The sequence below is a fragment of the Brugia malayi genome (genome assembly GCF_000002995.4).
Source record: "Brugia malayi strain FR3 genome assembly, contig: Bm_v4_Chr3_scaffold_001, whole genome shotgun sequence".
Classification (NCBI taxonomy): Eukaryota; Metazoa; Nematoda; class Chromadorea; order Rhabditida; family Onchocercidae; genus Brugia; species Brugia malayi.
In genome coordinates, this window is record NW_025062477.1 from 11,343,349 (window position 1) to 11,368,173 (window position 24,825).

The following is a 24,825-nucleotide window of genomic DNA, read 5'->3' on the forward strand; positions in this document are numbered from 1 at the left end:
TTACTATTTATGATATTAATTTAAGATAGTATAAAGTTCATGAACTAAAGTGTATTTCCACTGATAAATGTGAGAATAAGCTGTAAACAACATTTGAACATATGTGTATGAAATAAATTTATAAATTACGAGCTTCAATTACTATCTTTCGATTTTCTCATAATTTATAATCTTTTAAATCATCGATGATTTGTAACTCTCTGTCATTTGTGCTTATCAACTAATCCTTCCTTTACGATCAAAAATTTTCAAACTATCGCTTCATTTCTATGCTAAGAAAATTTGTAACATCTGAAAATCAGACTAATGTAATAATTTTTAAATCTTATAAATCCTGAAGTTCTGGTTAACAACAGATCAGTAATGTTTAAAATGAATAAGAAAAATTTTGAAATGAAAATCCAATTTTGAACAATCAGAAATACTGATAAGTATTTGAATGTTGCTCTAAATTCAAAGAATTGATTTCTAATGATCAATATATAAAATTTAATAAATTCATCTTTGAAATGTGCATAGTGAAATATATTGAGAATCATATAAAACCAAACGTCTAGCATATTACAAAGCTGCAAAAGATTTAGAAAATAAAATTTAAAGTAATATTCGTCTAGCAGAACAATTAATTGTTCAATTTAACGGTCAAATATGAAATCGTAGACATGAATGCGCAAAATATGTCAATCTCGAAATTAAGAAAAAAAGAAAACACTATGCTGCAGAAATAAATTTCGAATAATAAAGTAATAATATCCAGGAAAGATAATTTAAATGGTAGTCTACCAAAGAATTGCACAATGCAAAACATATGTGTTCTTAAAATTTATTCTGATCAAAACTTTAAATGTCAATATTTTAAAATACAATTACATCAAAAAGAATGCAAAAGAAGACGAATACTGTAGATGGACAGAAAGATGAATGGAAATAATTACTTGAACATAATTAAAAAAACATAATTCGGGAACATAATTATGCTTGATTTCAAGCTAATTAAGCAACTCATTAGCATTATAAAGTTTAATGATAAAATTTCTTCAAATTCTTAACCTTAATTCAAAAAAAAGTGATTGTCAGAATAAATTTTAACAATACAATCAGTTAATCACTAATCAACAGGATGAAAAATATGATAAAATCTCATGTCAAAAAGTTTCAGTCATTCAAAAATAGTGCTTAAGTGCAAAATTTGTGTACTAATTTGTGAGGGAAATCGATATGGAATCATCGCAACATACAGAATAATTGCTTTGGCTGATGGTCTAAGTTGATCACTTGCTGCTGGATTACGATCTAATTCTTCCGCTAACAATTTCATTACTGCCACGCATAAATCTGGTAGCACTAGCCGTATCTGAAAGGTCGAGAAAAAAGTTCTCCAAAAAAAATTTAATTCCTAATATAATGCTCTTAATGTTACTACAGATTAATATTATTAAGTATAATTAATCATAAGCTTTATTAATTCCACTTGAAACATATTTTAATTCATAAAAAGAGTCAGTTTTATCATGAAATAAATAAGAGTTACTAAAAAATTTCAATAAGGAAATTAACTTTTAGCAATGTAAAGCAAATTTTTGAAAGATTAGCTATTTACGAAGAAAGTTCAAGAAATAAATAAAAATGAAAACAAAAAAAAGGAAAAAAAATGAAAATGCGCAAAAATGTGTATCTATTTATAACATTTTCATGATGCATAACCAATAGGTTAAATTGTTGGTATTTTTCTTTTTAGCAATTCTCAAACAAAAAAAGCTCCACATTTTTAACTCCACAAAAAAAAAAAAAAAAACAAAAACAAAAACAGACTTGATCAGAGACCATGTAAAACGTAGATACAAATGCTTGCACCTCATCTGGATTCATCGGTATGCATTTCAGTTTCTTTATTATTTCCATACATGCTTCAAATCTAGAAATAATTCTTAAAAGATATGCATCAGATGATCATCTAATGCTGAGCTGTTAGACAGATATTATAAAAATAATTTCTTTTTAGTTTAATTTCCTTATTGAAATTCTGAGTATAAATATATCATTCTTGCATTTCTAATAAGTAAATGAGTTATAAGGTTTTATTATTTTTAATTTATTGCTCATATCATAGCTAACACATATTTAAACCATTGGCAATGATAACTTCGCATTTTCGCATGAATCTAGATGACATAACCAGTCACATTCATTTAGAATAATAATATGATAAGCAAAATAATTTGAAATTATCAACTTACTTCCTGTCATGATAAAATTGGAAAAACGTGGACAAGTCAAGCAAAAGATATAAAGTTGGAAGTGCATCCAATGTATTCTTTCGAGCTGTTGTCGTCGAATGTTTGCAAATATTTGCAATCCATAGCGCAAGCTCACGAGCTTCACCGGCATCCTTGTAATGAATTATCTCTTTAGCTAAACCTTCGCAAGCCAATCGTATTGCGTCATCGACATGCTGTACATAAGATAAGTTTACATTACATTTATGAAAAAAACCAATCAAAATTTGAGAACTAATGACCCAATTTATAAACAATTTTTCAACCAAAAAATACTTCTATTAAAACTATTCAAAGATCACATAAAAATTTTAATAAAGAATAAAACTAACATTAGCAGCCACATAAAGTTGTCCAGCAAGAGTTCCATCACCGCTAACTTCAGTATCTGAGGCTACTTTTGCGATAGCATCTTCTATATCGATATCTTTGGCGTATTTATCGATTAAACCTTCATGTCGAGCACCTTTTTCATTAATTTTCCCAATAATTCGCCATGTTTCATCAGTCAAATAAATCGTACGAGAAATGCAAGAGTAAAATAAATTCCCACCTGCAACAGCAATTAATTTTCTTTAAATTACTAGACTTTTTGTCTCTTGTTCAGTAATAACAATGAGGATTTATCAATATCAACTAAACTTTCTAAATTCAATGCAGTAACAAGTCAGCAATGTTTGTCATAGTTTTATTGACTTCTTTAGATCCTTTCAACCGCATTAATAAATATTCTTACCTTAGAAATTTCTCCCCAACATCTTCATTCATTTTACTCTCAATTTCAATTGATAACATAATTATATTTCGAAGTGCATTCAAAATCTGCGGGAAAATTTCCTTCCTCACTTAACAATACATTAAGAATTGAAGAAATCAAATTACAATGTTATTTATATATGATAAAATCATTACCAACAGGTGATTCCATCTTGTTTAAAAAATATGCATAATCCAAAGTACGTTCAACATCAGTACATTCAAATCCTTTCACATAGAGCAAAATAAGGCGACAAAAATTGAGAGAACTTTGTACTGGGTCTTCTTGCTGACTGAACACTGAATTTAAATAGATCAAATTCGTATTACTACGATATATTAAATATATATATAGCATTTTATAAAATCTATAGATTAAGCTGTTCTACTAGTTTTCCATCAGATTGTTTAAAACTGTAAAAATAAGTAACTTTAAGATTTCAAAAAAAAAAAAAAAACTAACGTATTGAATGGCCAATATCATCAACAAGAATCAGCACACCGTTGAGAAATAATAAAATGGCCATATGAATTGCATGCATCAACATATTATTTCTATAATTTCAAATTAATTTTACTGCTAGCTTGTTTTTTTTTTTTTTTTTGTATGAGCAAGTAATCAGTCCAGAAAAATTCTATATTTTATATATCACAAAAGAAAAATTTTTAGATTGCAAAAATATTACAAATTATTGAAAATTTTCATTACTTTCAAAGCTTTGTATACCAATAGTTTAAGTCCAGATAAATTAAAAATTCTAACAAAAGATACTATAGAGAAGACAAAGCATATGAATAACCTATATAGTAGATTTATCGCACGTTCATACTGTCCTGTTAACCATAATGCTTGAAAATAAATTAATACACTTCCATCACTACCGACAAAGTAGTTTTCACCTAAAAAATACCCTATTATACAATTAGAATAATTTAACTATTTGATTACTTAATACAGCATATCTAGATAACAGGAATATGCACTGTACAAAGCGACATATGGATTTTAAAATGTAGGCTTAAATATACAAGTTACAATCTTATTTCGCTGCAAACTGCTATAGCTCAAGCAGTCAATCATCAATCTTAACTAATCAGTAAAATTTTGATAATTTCTAAAATTTCATTATGAAAGTGACATCTGTTCAATATTCTATCATTCACTGCCACTCTTATCATTTATTTGTAGATAATACATAAATGAAAATACTCGCAATATTTATAATTATAAATTACCATAGTCGACGGATATAAGTCGCTGAAGCTCTTTGAAAACTGCAGGCGAAAGTGCAGGATCTATACCACATGGATATAATTTCAACCAAAGCCAATTTTCTAAATTATTGCAAACTTCAGGTACATCACCACCAAGCAAAGCACAATATACTGCTTTTTTGTAAATATCCACAAACGAACGCGATTCACAACGCCATTCCGCTTTCACTTTTAGTCGAATATCAGCAGAAAGCCTAAGATTAAATTAAAATAGGCATTAAATTAAAGACAGCCATTTAAAGCAATTATGCCGAATTACATAAAATCTGCAAAATAATTTCAGCTACATCAAAATAATAACGCGATTGTTATGTTGAAAGATAAAACTAAATAATAATGCGCTTTTTATGTATAAAATCAAATATTCAAGTACATGTGCAAAAGTTACGGATGAATCCCGCTAAAATCTAAGAAAAAATAAGTTCTATAAGAAACTTACTTTTTATTTTTTTCAAGATGAAGCAGAGCAACTGTTACAGCTGCACATGAGGGTAAGTTTTTCAAATGTGAATCAGCTATTTTTGCAACAGACTGCAGTTCTCCAGCTCTCAAGCAATAATAAACAATCTCCCAAAGGGCATGTCCATTTGGTCCATACACGCCATCCTAAAAATTGGTAGACTGTTAAATGAAAAAAGTGCTAGAATGTTTTCAGTAGATGCGAATTCAGTCTCAGTATCTTGAAAATTTTCAAAATATGATTAGACAAGGATAGCTTCTAAAGACAAATACCAAAATCAAACTACCTGAGTGTGTCGCTGAGTTGGTTTTAAATGTTTCACATTTAGAAAAGCATCGATAAGCGATAACATTGTTGGATTACCACCTCTTCGAGCGACTGCTAAATTATTTTCCACAACTGTTTCCATATACGAAGTAAAACTGAAAAAATATTTACTTTGTATGAATTAATAACTAATTCTGATAAATGGAAAATTATTTGCTATAATTTAGGAATAAGTATAAATATGTATTTATAGAAGTTGAATCATACTTGTATTGCCATAAAAACAATTTTCTCCGAATAGTTCAGCATTCAAAACATAAATATTTACTATAGCCTTTCTCTACTTCTGCTTATTTAACTAAAATATAATCTATAAGGTAATGGAACACTAGAAGAATTAAAAATTGGCTCACTTCTTGTGAAGAAATTCCAAAGTTGTATCAATGATGTGCTTCATCCAGGAAATCGAAGAGCGGAAATTTTTGGCAGTACCAGTAACAACAAATTGGTGATTCAGTGGAGCAAGTGCCTGTCCCCATAATGCGACTATCCCATCATCACGTGATTTCGATGCAGCTTCTTTGAAAGCCATAGCCAACTTATCCTCTTTCTTTTCAACTATGTAATCAGAAACCTGAAAATTAAACAACATAAGAGGAAAAAAAAAGCTAAATTATGCCATAAAAAATCTTTTCTGTAGATAAAAAATGTACTTCGCTTAATCAAATTGTTTCCACTTATTTCTTTAATAAAATAATTTGTGTTAAATTTAAAAACTTACACCCTTAGCGAATGTTAATTCTATACTGTCACCAGGTTTGATGGAAGTCGTGGAATCCAAGTGTGTTACCTAAAAAGTTGTTATGTCTAAAATATGTGAACAAATCGGAAGATTCTTACTTTGACATGGATATTGAATGTGATACATAAAAATGATTCTCCAAGAACAGAGCATGGTCGAATTACTTTCAGCAACTATTTAACAGATTAATTTATAAAACTAATTGACTGCTCAAATGTTAACAGTTACTACATTTCATGATAAGAAATACGAATTATAAAAACAAATAAAAAAGGAAAGTTACAAAAGTGTAAAAAACATTCCGTTAATAAACATTAAGTTATTGAACATTGTAGCAAGCTTTTATCCCAATAACTACTGATATCTTCAACAATTAAAAGGATTAATCAGTGACTGGAAAAGACTAACTTTGGAAGATGAAATAGCAGAAGGAGTAGTTTTCTTTAAAGATTTAGCCGTCGTATATGCTTGATCCACTACACGTTGATTCATGAATGCTCTTTCAGCTTCCAGACGAGTACGCATCGAAGTTTCAGCAACAATTTCATTTAACATGTGTTGGCAATCTGACGAAGGCTTTACTTCTGCTTCATTTTCACTTGGCCCTTCTTGCATTTGTGGTACTGAACTAAGTGAGAAGCCTTTTCCACCCAATAATAAACCCATCTTAAAAGCAAATTGTTAATTAAATGAAAAGAGAACAATAAGTTGTCAAATTATGCACAGTATAAAAAATCATAAACGATGAATAAACGTACTTCTATATCAGATAACCGTTCCTCGGCAGGGGTCTTTCTTTTCCATAAATCTTCACTGCGTCGGAAAACATCATTTAATGCAAGATCGACACGGGTTTTGTACTGAAGTGGAATGATAATTCATCCATACTTTAACGAAAGAATTTATATTTCTCATTTCAATTTCAGCTTTTTAATTTCCTAATAATTCCATGAAAAAGTTCAATTGGATAGGGACTTTTGTCGTCATTGCTCTTCACTGCAATACAGCAAAAAACATTTTTTGCCTAAATACAGCTTAGATTTTAGCCAAAAATCGCAATACTTTGAGTATAAAATTAGTTAATTGTTTCTTTCTATGTTCAATAAAGGAATTTGAGAAAAATGAAATACAATTTAAGATTACCGATGATCCTGACGATGCTTTCGGAATGACTTTAGATGGTAGCGTCAACCGATCCGACTTATTCAGCAAATCTTCGAATGCTCCCGGCATCCTGAAATGTAATCACCAAAATGGATGGAAACATAGATTCTCAGCTGTATTTTCTTTTCGCACCATTGATATTTCATTCACAAATTTCAAGATTAATTGAACATTACTCCAGATTTGGATGAGAATTTCTAAGATAAATCAAATCAAAATCCTAATAATGATCCGTAAGAGTAATGAGAGTTTAAAGAAGTTGATGTTCAGTTAATAGTAAAGCATATTACTTTAACGAGCTATCGCTGTTACTTTAAGTTATCATTATTTATATTAAAGATATATTTCACGAATTCGTTTTCATTTCATTGAATAATATTCACCTCACTGAACAATAGCTCCAAAAATATTAGTTGGATGAAAAAGGTTAAGGTGAGAAATAAGAGATGATTAAGATGAGCAATACCATAAATACTCTCCACATATTTAATGTAAACAAGTTGAAATTACAATTCTATGCTTAAGCTTAAGCATTATTGTTTTCGATGTTGCCTTTTTTCCTTTTATTTTCCAAGTATTATCAACTGTGTATGGTGGAATAATGCAACAATAATGTGAATGTTTCAATTCTGCTTAAGCTAAAGTGTATTACAATTAGTATTTAATTAAATATTCCAAATAATCATCTCTGTAGTACAATTTCTTTTCTCGCAAAAAAATTTCCAAACAAAAAATGATGCAAAATAAGGACAAACTTTTGCATATATTTGAAAATTTCAATAATTAAATCCTAATTCAAAAATTTTTATATTGTTCTTATCTTTCTTTTTCAATCAAATATATCAAATGAAAAAATTTTCTATTTACATCCAATTCATTTACTCAAAGATAATAAAAAAAAAAATTAAATGTTACAGTCTCAATAATCAAACTACACCACATACACACTCTCAATCTTTTGCATCACAATTTACTACTTTCAATACCCTCTCTCTCATCTCTATTATCAATCTCTGTCTTCTCTTCAATTACCCTACTCCCTTTTCTTCCCCTCCGTCCAATTTAGTAATATTATTTCAAAATTATTAAGTCCTCGCATCCATCTAAGATTCATTATTAATTTATTTTCAGTATGCTAATTGCTAACTTAATTTACCGGTGGATCAGTATGAAATTTTGAATTTCCCAATTATTACAATGCATCCATTTCATTTTATTTCAATAATATTTAATAGAATTATTCAATTATTATGAATTAATTAAATTATTATTAATACTAAATTTAAAAAAATTATTAATATTGCTAATACTATAATATATTCAAAAAAAATTTTTTTTTACACTTATTTTTAATACATTTACATACAATCATTGTAACTTTTACTAGTAACACAAATGTTTTAGCAAAATATTTAATAAAAATATTCAGTAAAAAATTTTTACCATTTGAATATCATTTATTTTAAAAAATATTGATTAATTTTTTATAAATTATTAATACTGCTAATACTATAATATAATGTAATAAAATATTAATAATATTGCTAATATTATAATAGAAAAGATATTATTAAAGTAATATTAAAATTAAGATTACTAGTAATATTATTTGAGTAAAAGTAATAATACTTTCCCTTCTAATGGATAAATGATAGAATAATTAATACTTTATCCATTTTTATGCATCGATATAAAATATATTTATATTTATTTATTTATGCAAATATGTTATAACACTGGTTTTCGCTTTTTTTTGTCTCTCTCTCTCTCTCTCTTTACTTTTTTAAAAGGAAAAAAAAATTATTTGCATAAGGAATGAAAATAGAGAGAAAGAGGGAGAGAGAGGGAGAAAGAGAGAGAATAAATGATTACGGTAGCTTATTGAATGATATCAAACATTACACCAATAGCAGCTATAGTAATAAGAATAGCTAAAGTGGTTTGTTATCGCTGTTATGTGTTTATGGTTAGCACCGCTCGGTACCATCTTTACGAATATTAAATGGTAGGTAGGTATCTTTGCCTTATTGTTACCTGATTCACTCCATTTCATTTCATTTTATTTCATTTCCATTCTATTTCATTTTATTTCATTCCATTCTATTCCATTCCATTTCATTTCATTTCATTTCATTTCATTTCATTTCCATTCCATTTCATTTCATTCATTTCATTTTATTTTATTTCATTCCTATTTATTTCATTTCATTCATTGATATATATGTGAGAGAATATTTTATATATTACATAAAAGTACAATTTATAATCAGATTTGATAAGTTTTATTTATGCCATCTTATTATTATTATTATTCATTTTTTTTATGAAATGATTCATCATCAAATGATTAAAATGTTTGCATTATTATTTTTTAATGTTATATGTAAATTTCAAATACAAATAATAATAATGGGGTAAAAAAAAAAAAAAAAAAAAAAAAGAAATGAAAAAGAAATATATTAATAGATTTTAATGCTATACAAAGTTCTATAAGTTCATGCTTTTTAAAAAAAAAAATAATACAATTTCATGGTTTTCTAACAAAACTGCAAAATGATAATAATAATAATAATAATAAATTAATAAATAAATAAATTGGGTAAATAAAAAATTAAATAAATAGAAAATAATACATTGCTATAATTCAATTCAATTTAATAAAATATAACTATGCATTTGCAAATAGTTATATTTTATTACTTAGATTGTAAGATGATGATAATAATGATAATAATAATCCTAATAAATAGTCAATAATGCTTATAACGATGACTGCTACAATATGGAAATAAGTCTATTGTAATGGGAGTATTTATTATTTGTTCTGATGAACAGGTAGATACAGGTGTACAGGTGTTAAAAAAAGTATATGCCAATTATATGGCTATAATATATATCTATGTTTGTGTGTGTATGTATGTGTGTATGTGGCGTGTGTGTGTGTGTATGTGTGTGTTTTAAATCAAAGAATTAAAAAAATAGCATTTGAAATAATTCATAAAAAGAAGAAAGCCTAACAAACAGTCATCTAAAACAAAGTTTGCTTTTTGTCTAACATTTAAAAAGCAAATGCTTTATGGCATTATAAATGTTTCGTCTATTTTTTTTTTCTATTCAAAAAAAAAAAAATGGAAAGGAAAAAAAGAGAGAAAAGTGAAATTATTTCTGCTAGTTTAAAAAAAAAAAAAAAAACGAAAAAGTAAAAGTTAAAGTAAAAATGGTTAGAAATAAATAAACAAAAAAAAAAATCTTTTAGTTTTATGCTTTTAAAATAATTTAATAAATCATTCATTTAGTATTTTAGCAATTTAAATGTTAACGGAAAAAAAAAATAAAAAAAAGAGTAAATAATTGGGAAAGAAACAAAAGCTTATTGAGCTAAAAAGAAAAAAAAATATATGTATATATATATGATGTAAACATTTAAAGTAATTAAATATTTTCAAAATTATAGTATTATATGTAATATTAGATTTCATTTAATAAGAATAATTTTTTAAATTAATTTTATTTTCTTCTTTTTTAAGAAAATTAAATCTTCTTATTAGACGTTTTTCAAAAAATTTTTTAATTTAGCTCGCATAAATTTTTACAAATTTCATTTTTCCAATATTTATGTAATCAAAAAAAAGGAAAGCAAAGATTGCAGATTAAACATAAATTTTTTTTCTAGACAAAATTTATCACTAAAGTTTAGCTAATAATTGATTGATTCAATTAAATTTTCTTATTGATCATTTTTACATATCAAATTAGTAATTGAATTTTTTTTTTCGATTTTAAAAATAAACTTTTTCTCTTATTTTTCTGTTAAGCAAGAAAGCAAAGTTAAAGAAATGTTTTCTTTGAAAGAGGAATTTTCAGTAAGTGTTAATTATCAGTTTGTTATGCTTCTTTATCAGTTTATTACGTTTCTTTTTTAGGGTAAACTTATCAGCTATCATATGTAATATGAGTAAATTGCTAATATTAGCTTTGTCTAAAATTTTGTTTATCTCTGAAACAAATTTATAATAATAAGGAATATATCACTTATCATTTGTTTATCAGCAATTTTCAATGTCTCATCATTATTATTGTCAAAAAATGTCTGTGATTAACAACAAATGATGCATTCTGCTCTATCAAATGATTGTTATCTAAACCGAATCCAGTTTTCGGTTTACCGGATTCACTGTTATCTAAACAGTTCTCTATCACTACATTTTTTTGATGTCATTTGTTTGTCTTTATGTGATAGCAAAATGAATGAATATTGATTCATAATAGCATCTCATTGTCATCTCTATGATATTATCAGTTTCACAATTTATCATTTATTGATAAATGAAAAAAAGCAGAGAATTTTGAGAATTCAAATAATTCCAGAGAAAAACCAGTGCACTTTTAAATATTTCAAAATAAAAATTTCCAAATGAATGATTAGTACAAAAACCTTACATTTTTATTTTAGATTTATATAAATTGATGGAGTGAAAATGAATTTTGCAATATTTTATTATTAATTAAAATCAGTTATCATTGCTAAAGCAATTCACTATCTAAATTCATTAATTATTCACTTGTTATTTAGTTATATATATTTAATTTTTAATCTATAATTTTCTTTGTCCAATTCTTTTCATAATTCTTTTCTTAATTTGTTTCATCTTATTATTTCTTTTACATTCATTGTTTTTCATTTGATAACAAAAATATCATTATTACTATTATTACCATTATTTATCATCATTATTAATTATTGTTATCATTATTATTAATTATTATTATCAGCGATCATTAGTATTGTTATTATTTATTATTATTAATTATTACTATTACCATTTATTACTATTATTAGCAATCATTAGTATTATCATTATTATTACTAATTACTACTGCTATTCTTCTTCTTCTTCTTATTATTATTATTATTATTAGTAGTAGTAGTATTATTATTGTTACTATTATTATTATTAATTATTATTATTATTATTGCCATTATCAGAGTTATGCAAACATCTGTATGATAAAATTTATTTCAAACAATACATTTTTCATTTTAATTTCTAATCTATAACTATCCTTATCAATTATCAACAATGATAAACTGATATGTACAACAATGTATATTATAATTAATGAAAGAATAAAAATTTTTTGTTATTTCAATAGCATATCGTAATAATTTAAAAGATTCGTTGTTATTTAGTATTACTAATAACAGCTGACATTCATTCATTTATTCATTTCTCATCCATCCCATTAATATTTTTACATTATTGTAATAAAAATGAGAAAAGAAAAAGGAAAGAAAACGAAAGAGAGAGAGAGAGAGAGAGAGGGAGAGAGAGAGAGAAAGAGGTGAAAAAAAAAAAATCTTTCAAAATGTATAATTAGCAAAAATTGCATTTAAAATGAATTGTCATGTTTTTTTTTTTTTTTTTTTCAAAAAAATTGTAAAGTGAATAATAATATATGCTATGGGACAGGTGGCACAAATTTTTCACTATGAAAAAAAAAAAAAAAAAATGTAGCAATAGCTTAAAAAGCATTCATTTTACAACAAAATTTTCACATCTCAAAATAAAACTAAACAAAAATTTTTCATTAATTTAAAAAAAAAAAAAAAAAACGACAAAAATTGCTATTAATTTTATTTAATGAAATATGTTACTTTCTTAATAAATTCATTTTCTCGTTTTTTCATTTCCTTTTAACATTTATTCATTTAATTTTTTTCTTAAATTATTCATAGTGTTTCGCTTTTTTTTCTTTCCTTCTGCAATATTCCTTTTCCTCTTATTAATTTAATTAATTAATGAATAATTAATCAACAATATATACTTACTTCTATCATTTGAAAATTTTTATAATTAAAAAAAAAAAAAAAAAAAAAAAGAAGCAGAAATAATTAAATTTTCTTTGAGAACAGTTATACGGTATTTCTCTTGTGTTCATAAATATGATATTCTATTTTGTATTAATTTGAAATTAATTACAAATTAATTAAATTATTCAATTAATAGTGAATTATTTAATTAATGATTATTTCTTGATTTGGAATAAATAAATACCATTCCTTTGTTTCTGTTATTGTGTAATATATTTTTATTAATAAAAAAAAAAAAAAAAAACAGAAATTTTATTAAAATTTTTTTTTGACAAGAATTTTGATTTTTTTAAATGAGTTTTTTCTTTTCTATTTTATTTTGGAATTAAAAAAATAATGGAATATAATTTGTAATATAGAATGTTGTTTTTATTTCACTCTAACTTTTACCATTCATTTTAAGAAAATTTTGAAAAAAAAAAAGAATGGAAAATTAGTATTTTTATTTTCAAAAAAAAAAAAAAAAAAGGCAAAGTAAAATGCAATAATTTACATTTTAATAATAATTTTTTAAATTTAGTACAATTAATTATTCCTTTGTAAATTTTTTTTTTTTTTTAGCTTTGACAAAATTCATATTTAGTAATGCGTAATTTGAGCATTATTAAAATATATTCGTTTTTCTCACTTTTTTTTTCTCTTGTAGTAAATTTTTTTTTTAATTAATTTGGAGAATAATTTTAGCATTCATATTATGAATATAAATTCATTACATTCAGTTATTTCAAGTTTTACCAAAATTTATTTTACATTTTTTGATTAAATTTGGCGAACATTTACAAATTCTTCTCCTTAAAATTCAAGGTTATTTTAAAAAAAAAATTTTTCTAACTGTAAAATGTAAAATTTTATCTTATTATGATAATCAATTCTAACATCAATTGAAAAGTTAGTTTTTGATGATTCTACTTTTTAATAATCAATCGCTTTGTTAATCTAATAAACTAGTTAATATTCCATTTAATATTCAAATGTAATCCAACCCATTAATTCAACAAAATAAAAGTTATTCCTAAAATTCGAAGGAAATTTTTTTAAAAAAAAAATTTGGAAAAGTTTTTTTTTTGAAAAATTTTAGAAGAATACATTTAGTTGATTTTTCGAATATTTTACTTGAAAAAATAAAAAAAAGAAAAGGATGGAATCTTTTTTTTTTTTTTTTTTTTAACAAAATTTTTTGACAACTTTAAGATTTGTAAATATTTCTTCATAGATTTTTTTTTTTTTTTTACCAAACAAATATTTAACTGAGTGTTATTTTCTTTTTTCGTTTTTACAATGGCAAAAAGTGTGTTTTAAGAAGTTCCAATTTATAAAGCATTGTAATTTGACAAAAAAAAAAAAAAAAAACTTTGACACTAAATAACAAACTTTAAAATGAAAAAGCCATCAATTTTATGCTAAATTTTACACCTATTAATGTTAAATCTGAAGAATAACAACAAATAACAACAAAAACAATAACAATAAATAACGACGAACAACAAACAACAACGATAACAATAAATAATAACAACAAACAACAACAAAAATCTTTCATTTCGAATTTAGGATTCTAATCATTTGCTTATAAAATTTCTCTGCTCATAATTATACCTTCTGCTCATTGAATATTTTCAATTCATCGGAAGATGATTCATTTCGAATTTGGGATTCCAATCATTTGCTGTAAATTTAACAACAACAAAGACAATATATATGATAAGGATGAAATAATTATATCATTTATAAACAGCAAAATAAATAAATATTGCACTTATTATTGATATTAGATTGAAATAAACAATTTTGAAAATAAATAAACAATTTGAATTATTTACTTTTATGTTCATTAATGCTTTAGTATCAAATTAATTTTCAATCATTTCATTAAATCGTTGCCGAATTTTTTCATTTTTCTTCTCGTTTCATTCTTTTTTTTTTCTTTTCTTTACTAATTTCTTTTAAATGCAATTTTTGAGATGGAAAAATCCCATCGATTTTTTTTTTTTTATTTTTGTTATTATAAGATAAAAATAAGACCTAATTATAATATTCATAAAATTATTTTCAAAAATAATTGTTTTTTTTTTTTTTTCTTTGTTATTATAAATTTTTATCATTTTATGCATATTTATACACCAATCATTATGATTAATTTAAAAAAAAAAAAAGTGTCAGAATCTCATTTTTGAAGTATTTATTATTAAAAAAAGAAATTAATATTTATATAATAAATAAGTAAATAAAATTATTCCACTAATACGTAATACAACAAATATTTATATGTATCAAATTTAAATAACGGAAGTAAAATCTAAAAAAAATTTTTTTTTTAAAACAAGAAAAGAGAGAAGCAAGAAAGAGAGAGAGAAAGAGAGGGGAAAAAGAAAAGCAGATAAATAAATAAAAATTTCAAAATAAACTAGATTTTCTTTCCTTTTTTTCTTTTTTTAAAAAAAAAAGAAAAAAAAAACTAAGAAAGAGATAGCACTAAATACATGAAATGAACATACCAATTGACAATTTAATGGCTCATAAATTACAATTTTTGAACCACAAAAATATCTCTCTTTTATCGTTTGTCAATTTGTTGTTCGACAAAAGCGCCAATTTTCCCTCTTCTTTCCTCTCTTTCTGTTTTTCTTTCTTTCCACTTTTTTTTTATCGTTTTATTTTTATTTTTATTTGTTTATTTTTTTATATAATTGTAATCTAAAAGAAAAAATGACAACTTTCTTTCTACCTTTTTTATCGTTTTATTTTTATTTATTTATTTAATTATTTTTTTATATAATTGTAATCTAAAAGAAAAAATGACAACTTTCTTTCTACCTTTTTTATCGTTTTATTTTTATTTATTTATTTAATTATTTTTTTATATAATTGTAATCTAAAAGAAAAAATGACAACTTTCTTTCTACCTTTTTTATCGTTTTATTTTTATTTATTTATTTAATTATTTTTTTATATAATTCTAATCTAAAAGAAAAACTAACTAATATTAGATGAAAAAGAATAAAATGAACATATTTTGTTGACATTTTTTTTTTTTTTCTGTGTGTTATGTATATTTCTTTTCTTTTTTCTTTCGATTGTTCAAAATAATTGGAAAAAAAAAATTATTTTGAATTCATTTTTGATGAAATAATAATTTTTTTTTTTTTTTTTTAGAATTTATTCATTCATCTAAAATTATTCCCTTTTATTTCCTAAAAGTTAATTTTTTTTTTTCTTTTTTACTTTTATTTCCTAGAATTAAATTTTTATATTCCCTGGCTTTTGGCTTTTTGTTTTAACTAGGCTAAAATTCGTTCTTCTCTCTCTCTCTTTTTTTTTTCCTGAATTATATATTTGTTCTTCTTTTGCTTCTCTTTTTTTTTTTTTAAAACTAAATTTTATTCCTTTGCTTTTTATTTTTCTAGGCTACATCATTCCTTTATATCTACCATTTTTTTTTTTGCTAGGCTTCTATTTTTTTCTTTGCTAGGCTTATATCTTTATTGTCAAAAAAGCCTTAAAGAGATTTCTTTCTAATAACTTATTTGAAATAATAATTTAGTTTTTTCTTTTTTCTTTTTTTTTTTTTTTTTCATTTGTTTGTTAACTGCGAATTAATACTGTTATTGATTTTTGATTAAGAAAGCAAAAATTGTTCTAAAAAAAAAAAATAAAAAAATAAAATTTATCGAACTATTAAATACAATCATTTAAAATTGAAAAAAATTCGTTCACTCTCATCGTATTTACCCCAAATCTAACTAATCTTATGTTACCCAATAATACCCAACATTACCCAAAAATATACAATACAATTAATCTTACCCATTCATATGTATGTAAAAATCCATTCTATTAAACGTTATTATTTATCATTCTACTTTATATTATCCAATACATTTATTCATTTCTATATTTTATTTCAATATTTATTCAATTTGTTAACGCTTCCTTTTCCTTTTAATATTTGATTGAATAAATTCAATTTATTATTAAATTAATGATTTTTTTTTTTTTCTTTTGTTTATTTATTTCATTTTTTTGTGTGCAATTCAGTTCATTTAAAATTCTTTCTCTCTTTTTTTTTTTTTTTTTTTATTCATTTACTATTTAAAAATTTAAGTTTAATTCTTTAATTATTTTCAATACAAAAAAAAAAACGAAAAATTTTTAATTAATTTCAATAAGAAATATTTTCTTTTCTTTTTTCATTCATTTACTATTTTAAAAATTATTTTTTTTTTCTCAACTTTAATTTTTAAAATTTTTAATTTTGATTATTGAAAAATTTTTTGTAATAAAATTATTTGTCGATACAAAACAAAAAAAAAAAAAAAAAAAAAAAAAAAAAAACCGAAAATTTCTAATTAATTTTAATTTCATATAAAAAAATTAATTTTATAAAAAATATTCATTTATTATTATTAATAGGTGTTGATATGATTATCTTATCATTTAGTTTTATCATTCTTCTTTTTTTTTTTTTTTTTACCTATACAAAAAAAAGAAAAGAAATGAATGTCATTGCAAATGTCAACACACATAGATATATTCAAAAATGACCTTCTGTTATTTTACGTTGACAATCGATCAAATCTATAAACTATTTTTGAAGATGTAAAAATGTGACAAAAGATAAGACAGATAATACAACTAAAAACTAAAAATGATTAATTGATATTACTATCTTTTCTTTTTTCTTTTTCTCTATCCAAAAATTTTTTACATTTTTTTTTTTACATTTTGCACCTTTTTTTTTTTCTTTTTCAACATGCATATAATTAAATGAATGAATAAATTTAATTTGTTTTTTTTTTTTTTTTAAATAATTTCATATTTTGATATTTTTAATTAATTATTTGAATTAATTGAAATATTATGAACAATTATAATTTAATTATTAATTGCACTAAGAGAATGATGTTTTGTTATTTGATATATAATTTTCATATTTATTATTTTTAATTTATATATTTATTAGATTGTAATATTTAGATTAAAATAATTGATTTTTTTATTAGACTAATATTCAGAAATTGTCTGCATATCATTTATTAGATTATGATATTTAAATTGAAATAGTTTCAGATTTCAAATTATAATTATCATTTCATAAATACGAAAAATGTTTAGTCCCAATTAATAAACTTGTTTTACTATTGGATATTTAAAAATTAAAATTGCTTAGTTCTGATTTGTTAATTGTCATTGACAATTTTATGTTATATTTATTCTCGAAATTGATTTTTTTTTTTTTTTTCATTATCTAAGCATAATTTTAATAATTATGATATAATTACGATTTAATAATAATTATGACGTAACTGCAATTAAAATAATCATTCCCGTAATGTAATTTTTTATAAATATTTAGGCATAATAATACATTTTTCATTCGAAAATATTTCAGAAACTAAAATTATTTTCTGCGATGAATTTTAGTTATTTATTTGCTGAAATTAATTTTTCCAGGTTTGTTAAAAAAAAAAAAAAAGAAAAAAAAATGGAATAAATAATGGATAAAATATTTATTTAATTAAATTTTTAAATGACAGAATGATTTTGATAAGAACAGTTTGATAATCTAATAATGGTTATAATTTCATTAATTCTCTTTGAAAGAGAGAGAAAGAGAGAGGGAGAGGGTGGGAGACAAAAAGGAAGTAGTAATCCAAAAATTAAAAAAATAATCAAGTAAAATTCCAAAAAATTAATAATATTTGAAGTAATGATGAAGTTTTACTACATTCGTTTTATTCTCAAGCAATTATCTTTCAAATGTCTAAAAATGGGAATTATTAATAATTGTAAAAGTTTTTTCAATAAACTTGTAAAATAATCAAAATAATTTATCAGTAAATATTTGCTGCAAAATTAGTCCATTGATGAAAAAAATGATAAATGTTATGATAAGTGATAATTAATTGATAGAAAAGAAGATAATCGATTGATAAGTGAGATGAAATAAATAAGATAATGATTAGTGAGTTATGATAAATGAGATAATTAATTGAATAAATAATAGAAAAAAAATGATAATTTATGATAAGTGATAAATAAAAATATAAAAGAATGTAAAATACTTCAAAATTTATATTGCAGTTACAAAAATTTAATTTCTTAAATCATTCTTATCACTAATTTCATTTATAAGTTCATTTTTGAATAATTATTTCTCACCTTTTACAATGATAAATTCTTTATCAAAAAAAGAAGCACATATAATGATTGATAATTAATATAAATATGCATATTCTAATTGTATTATTTTTGCTCGGAAAAATTTTACAAATATTTAGAATTTTCATTAGTTATTTCAATTAACGTTACAGAAATTATTTTAATGCATTTTAATTACTAATTTAATTTATAATAAATATTTTAATATATTTTAATTTATGGTAAATTTCTCCTTCTATTTAACAATAAAATGCGTTTTTCTTTTCATTTTATGTTTTATTCATTTCATTTCTTTTGTTTTTTGTTTGTTTATTTTATTTTCATTCCTTTTTATTCCTTCAGCTCTTCCATTTCTTTTTCTTTTTCTCTTTAAAAAAAAAAAAATTTCATTTACAACAATAATATTTGATTGATCTGAAAATATGTATGTCTGAAAAAAAAATTTTTTTCAAATTTTATTTATTTAATATTTTGAAAAATTTAAGTTTTCCTTTTGCAAACACATGTATAATATATTATCAATTTATTTTGATTAAATATTACTTCTTTTAATTTATTAATTTATCTTTCAAAATGATCAATTCTATTTCCTCCTTCTATTCTTTCTCTCCCTCTCTCTCTCTCACTCTTCCTCCCTCCCTCTCTCTCTTTCTTTCTTTCATTCTTTTTCCCTCAGAGAAATTTTATTCTTTAATAGAAATATCAGAAAGTAATCAATTTAAAAGAAAAAATAATAATTCATTTATTTTTTTCTTTTTTTGTTATTATTTAATTATCAAAATGATTCATTCAATTATCATTTTTTGCACATTTATTTGTTATTTCGTTGCATTTCTATTCAATTTAAACTGTCACTTCCTCTCTCTCTCCCTCTCTCTCTCTCCCTCTCTCTCTCCCTCTCTCTCACTCCCTCTCTCTCTTTGCTTTTAACATATAAAAAAAATCGTTCATTTTTCTTTTTTTGAAAAGTTATTTATCATTTATCTATCATACATACTTTCATTTCACTCTTATCAATTATTTAAGTATTTCATTCTTTTTCCTTTTTCTTTCCGCTTTTTTTTTTCTTTTTTTTTTTTTTTGTTTTAAAGACAAATAAATTATTACAACAAACATTTAACATTGCTACTTAATTTTCTTATTTAAGCTAACTAAAATTGAAATTATATTATTTTATTTTGTATTTGAAAAGATAACTACAAATTTTTAATATTTCTATTTCTTTAATTTTTTTTTTTTTTTCAGATAAAATTGTTATATAATATTTTCAATAATTCTTTTTTTGTAAATAATTCAAAATCAAAATAAATAATGTTATTAGTATGAAATGATAAATAATACAAATTATTGGATTAAAAATATTTATAAATTATTACTGCGAGACATTTGCGTAATTGTAATTTGCGCTAATTGTAATTCAATTATTGTTTATTAATCCAAAATTTTCATTATTCCATTATTTGAACTAAATTTTTGTGAATGAATATTTAAAAAGTTTTATTAAAGTGAGGGAAAGTTTTTTTTTTTTTTTTTATATAATATAATCATAAATTTATTCAAATCGTAAAATTATCAATTAAAAACTAATAAATTATTTGATATTATCTAATTTTTGTATTTAAAAAAAAATTTTTATTTTCAATTTCAAAATTAATTCAAATTTAATTAAATTTTCAATTTCAAAATTAATTCAAATTTTCAATTTCAAAATTAATTCAAATTTAATTAAATTTTCTAAAAATTTCAAAAATTTCAAAATTAATAATATTTTCTAAAAATTTGAATAAATTTCTGATTCTATCATATAATATAAGAAAACATTTCGTTTATTTCATTTGCATACTTTTTGGCAATTTGTTTTTTTTTTTTTTTTTTCTCTCTTTTTCCTTTTGTTATGTTTATTTTATAAAAAGGAATATCTAATGGATGTGTCGATTTGTTAGCGCTAATAAAAATATAAATGCATATTTCTTCTTCTTCTTCTTCCTCTTTCTCTTCTTTACCATTTTATTTTATACTTTTTTTTTTTTTTTTCAAAAAGTTTACAAAAAAAAAAAAAATAATTGAAATTTGAAAAAAAAATTTTTTTCTTTTATTCTCAATACAGATGCAACTTATCATTTACAATTCTAACATATAATAATAGTTATAATAATTTATGATATAATAGTGATAATGTTAGAAATATTTTCAAACATTGATAAAACATAATGAATAGTAATATTAAATGATGATAATGATATGATAATCTGATAAATTTTACTCATCTTGAAGTATTAATTTAATAAAAATTTGATTGGAATAAAATTTTATTCATTTATTAATATCACCTATTGTTCAATTAAAACAAACAAATACCCATTTATCAGCTTTATAAATGTTTGTTTAAACCGGATGAGATGTCAAGTAACTCTTGTTGACTTTATCAGTTACTAAATTAAATCGGATAAAATATCAAATATCAATCATATGTTAATTTTATTAATGCCTCATGTCAGTTTTATCATTATCATATCAAATCGAATAAAATATCAGTGAAATTATCAAAATTATTCTAATCTAAACTCCAAAATGAATAATATATAATACTACTTTTTCATAAAATTATATTATTATCATTAACAGTGATACAAATGACAAACAATGATAATATGCAAATAATGATAAAAGCTTTATGAACTAACTATTCAAATAATCACACCTCAATCACTCAAATGTCCTATTTGCGCATGTATTAATTTCCGCTCTATTGTTGTTTTTTTTTTTTTTGTTTTTTTTTTTCCTGAAGGTCAAACATTTTCTTTTCCCTTTTTTTTTCCTTTTTTTTTTTGAATGATGAAAAGTGCGAAATATTTTTCTTTTAATCTTTTGTCATGAAAATCCAAATTTTTTTTTTCTTTTTTCTTGGAATTTTTCAATGCTGAAATGATTTCAACAAAAATTATTCTTCTATAAACGATTATTTCTTTTTTTTTTCTTTTTTTGATATTTTTAAAATATTAAAATTAAATATATCATTTATCTAACAGTATTCTTGAGAAACCTAAAGTTTAAATTATCATTAATTATCATTACTCCTATTACTTATACTACTATTAATTTGTTAGAAAAGTAAGATTAACTATGTAATTCTTCTGTAAAAAATAATTTTCAAAATACTATACTAAATTCTATTTGACTCTTAAGAATTTAATTCTTGATATTTATTAAGTATTCTTGAGAAATCTCGAGTTTAGATTACAATTATTACTATCATTATTACTACTATTACTTATACCATTACTTTTACTTATGTTTAAGCAAAGAGAAGCTTAATAATTATATAAATTATCAATATATTTTGTCACGATAAGTTTTATCATTTTAATTTAGTATTTATTAATTAATATCGCTTTATATTATAATTGAATGGTTTAATATTATAAAATAAAATTATAAATTCAATACATTAAACGATTTAAAAAAAAGATGCGAATTACAATTTTAAATTGAATTTAAATTTGAATTTGTGTTCACAATTTATTTTGAGTCGAATATTATTATTATTATTATTTTTTTCTCTCAAATGAGTATTATTGTAAAATATTTAATAAAATAAATTAAGCAATTAAATTGTTCATTTCTTAAGCTTATTATAATTTAATTCAATTCATGATTTAAAGTACTAAATTTTTTTCTTTTTTGTTTTTATTTCAGTACATTATTTAGGCTTTTAAGCAATTAAAAAAAAAAAAACGCAAATTACAACTTTAAGTTGAATTTAAACTTAAATATATATTCAACAATTATGAATACAATTTAAAATTTATTTTAAATCAAATATTGTTATTTTATTTGCTGTATTCTGCAATAGTACAATCCATTAATTGAATTCTAAAATTTTGGAGTATTGAGTTGAAAAAAAAAGAAAAGAGAAAAAAAGTTTTAATTTTGCCGAAAATGCTACAACAATTAAAATTGAAAATTTAAAGCTAGATCCATTAATGCATCAATGATTAATTTAACAACTCATTACACTTGTTTATTAGAGAATGGAATTTCAATAGTAAAGTAAAATTTTGAAATTAAATTAAAAGGAAATAATTTAAAAAAAAAAAAGTGAAAAGTTGAATAGCAGAAAGTAAACCGATCATTCAAATATGAAATAAAAATTGTAATAATTCAAAATGCAAAAAAAAATAAATTTATTTGTTACCATTACTTCTTATTTTTTTTTTTTTTCACTTAAAAAATTCAAATTTAAAATGAAAAAAAAGAGGAAAGATTCAAATTAAGACAAACAACTTTTTTTTTTTTTCTTATCAAATACGAATTAAATATATGAAAAAGCAAATAAGAATTTAATTATCAAAATCTAATTTATATTTAACACAAATATTCCAATTCTTAACAATTTACATTTTGTAATTTTTTTTTTATGTTAAAAAATACTAATTAAATTGTAAATTTCGTAAATTAGAAATTATTAATCAAATTCTTATTTTCATTTGATAAATTTATTAGCTATTCTATAATATTTTATTTTGTTTTATTTCGTTTTTTTTTTTCTTTCTTATAAATAAAGGGTTGAATTTTTTTTTTTGGTGGAAAATATTTCGATGAAATAATTATTGAATTGTACCATTCCCTAACATCGTTTCTTACAAAAATAATATTTATTCCTGTATTAACTAACAAATAACAGATGTTTGTTTACCTTTTAAAAAAAATAAACTGAAAAAAAAAAAAAAATCACAATTCTTTACATATCTAAATCTCATCGTTAATTCATAACAATTTACGGTTCAATCTTTTTTTTAAAATAAATTTTATCCTATTTCACCTATTGTTAGCTTTTCCACTTTCCTCAATCATTCAATCGGCATCTTTCTTCTTTTGCGTTACGTAAAAAAAAAAAAAAAAGAAAGTTTGCTAACTTTTTCCAATTTTCCCTTTTTCCACTCCCTCTCTCTCTCTCTCTCTCTCTCCCTCCCTCTCTCTCTCTCATTCTGAGCTTTTTTTGTTCGCTCGCATCAATACATTTCTGTACAACAATTCATATCGAATTGATACATTTTCATCATCAATTTCTATTTGTTGCATTGATTTATGTCTTTTCCTCTTTTTTTTTTTTTTTTTTAATTTTTCATTTCTATTCAGTTCAATTCAATTCTATTCATTCCTTTTCAGTTCAATTCAATTCTATTCATTTCTATTCAGTTCAATTCAATTCTATTCATTTCTATTCAGTTCAATTCAATTCTATTCATTTCTATTCAGTTCAATTCAATTCTATTCATTTCTATTCAGTTCAATTCAATTCTATTCATTCCTTTTCAGTTCAATTCAATTCCATTCATTTCTATTCACTTCAATTCAATTCTATTCATTCCTTTTCAGTTCAATTCAATTCCATTCATTTCTATTCACTTCAGTTCAATTCTATTCATTCCTTTTCAGTTCAATTCAATTCCATTCATTTCTATTCAGTTCAATTCAATTCCATTCTATTCTGTTCAATATCATTCTCTTCTATCCACTATCATAAGTATCACTTATTCTCTTTCATTTTGTTTTATTCTATTCCTATTCTATATTTTTTTTCAGTTCATCTCACATATAATATCATGTCACGTTAACCGGAACGGTCAAATAGTCTATGTTACATTAATATCGTTAACCGGAACGGTCGAATTAGTCTATGTCATATGTAATATCATGTCACATTAACCGGAACGGTCAAATAGTCTATGTCGAATGTTATAACATGTTACATTAACCGGAACGATCGAAATAATCTATGTTGTATTAATAT

The 24,825-nt window shown here is 22.6% G+C and overlaps 1 protein-coding gene and 1 further gene across 2 annotated transcripts; one reads left to right on the forward strand and one right to left on the reverse strand.

Annotated features, from left to right (window-relative positions):
• Positions 1-1,159: 1,159 nt before the first annotated feature.
• On the reverse strand, positions 1,160-7,069 carry Bma-npp-13 (Nucleoporin interacting component family protein; the record flags this gene model as incomplete). The annotated part of the gene is made up of 15 exons (XM_043080871.1): positions 1,160-1,354; positions 1,813-1,915; positions 2,238-2,452; positions 2,609-2,829; positions 3,189-3,332; positions 3,496-3,587; positions 3,833-3,932; positions 4,269-4,501; positions 4,747-4,913; positions 5,054-5,189; positions 5,448-5,668; positions 5,816-5,884; positions 6,245-6,502; positions 6,595-6,696; positions 6,980-7,069. The coding sequence occupies 15 exons, from the start codon at positions 7,067-7,069 to the stop codon at positions 1,160-1,162; spliced, it is 2,346 nt and encodes a 781-aa protein (XP_042936805.1).
• A 1,673-nt stretch (positions 7,070-8,742) lies between these two features.
• On the forward strand, positions 8,743-8,861 carry Bm15556. The gene has a single exon (XR_006227944.1). The product of XR_006227944.1 is annotated as a pre-microRNA Bm15556 (primary transcript).
• The last annotated feature ends 15,964 nt before the right edge of the window (positions 8,862-24,825 follow it).